The sequence below is a fragment of the Penaeus monodon genome, chromosome 15 (assembly GCF_015228065.2).
Source record: "Penaeus monodon isolate SGIC_2016 chromosome 15, NSTDA_Pmon_1, whole genome shotgun sequence".
Lineage (NCBI taxonomy): Eukaryota > Metazoa > Arthropoda > Malacostraca > Decapoda > Penaeidae > Penaeus > Penaeus monodon.
The window spans coordinates 2,361,301-2,362,131 of NC_051400.1; the positions used below are offsets into that span (position 1 = coordinate 2,361,301).

Genomic DNA, 831 nt, shown 5'->3' on the forward strand with positions numbered 1-831 from the left:
TCTCTGATGTTTGATTAAACAAAATGAGAGAACAAATGCCAAGATCAATTATGATGATTGCGTATTAGGTAAAGCAGTGTTTACTGATTTCTGTATCCCGAACCACTATGAATTATGGCAGGCATTATAGCGAACACTAATTTAAAAACACGTCTCAATCACAAGTAATTACCGACTTAGCAGCTCTTGAATACATTATAGGACGTTTCCTGAATCAAGCCTCTCGACACCGTCCTTAGTGGAACTAACGGTAACTTCAGAACTAAAAGTTTATTTATTTGAGGAGTCGACAGTCGATTTTTATGTCACTCCTTCCAGCTTCTTACTCGTGCCATATCTTACAGGATTTTCTCCTTTACCAAGATTTATGCTTTCTTCACCACGCCCGTTCACCGTGAGACGCGATTTGCACGACAAAATTACCCAGCGCTCAGAATACAGGTCTTTAATTAAGAAAATTAAGGATTTAAAGCACTGTTTGACTTGGTTGGTTAGCAGTTCCATCCAGACGGATTATTCTTTGTGATTCTTAGCTGCTAAGAACATGTCCCAAGAATTTAGACATTTTCCTCGCATATCCAAGATGGAGATGTTTTGTCTCTTGTTCATATAATCTTCGTTGGAATCTAGCGTGGATTCCATAATAAGTGGGATTAAGTGGTTTTGTGTACTTGGGACTCTGATTGTCTTGTTGAAGGATTTGGTCGTTTACAACCTGCTTTCATCGAGTTAAACAGTCATTAATAAGGTTGGAGACACCTGTAGGTATGTTTGGTATTCTCTTCAATTGCGGTGTGTTTGTGTAAGTACTATGTATTTATGTATTTTATT

The 831-nt window shown here is 37.8% G+C and overlaps 1 protein-coding gene across 1 annotated transcript in view; it reads right to left on the reverse strand.

Annotated features, from left to right (window-relative positions):
- Positions 1-529: 529 nt before the first annotated feature.
- LOC119582090 (protein argonaute-2-like) overlaps positions 530-831 on the reverse strand; it is a 38,101-nt gene continuing 37,799 nt past the window's right edge. The window contains exon 7 of the mRNA XM_037930336.1: positions 530-715. Within this exon, the coding sequence (XP_037786264.1) occupies positions 530-715 (186 nt within the window). The remainder of the gene's footprint in view (positions 716-831) is intronic.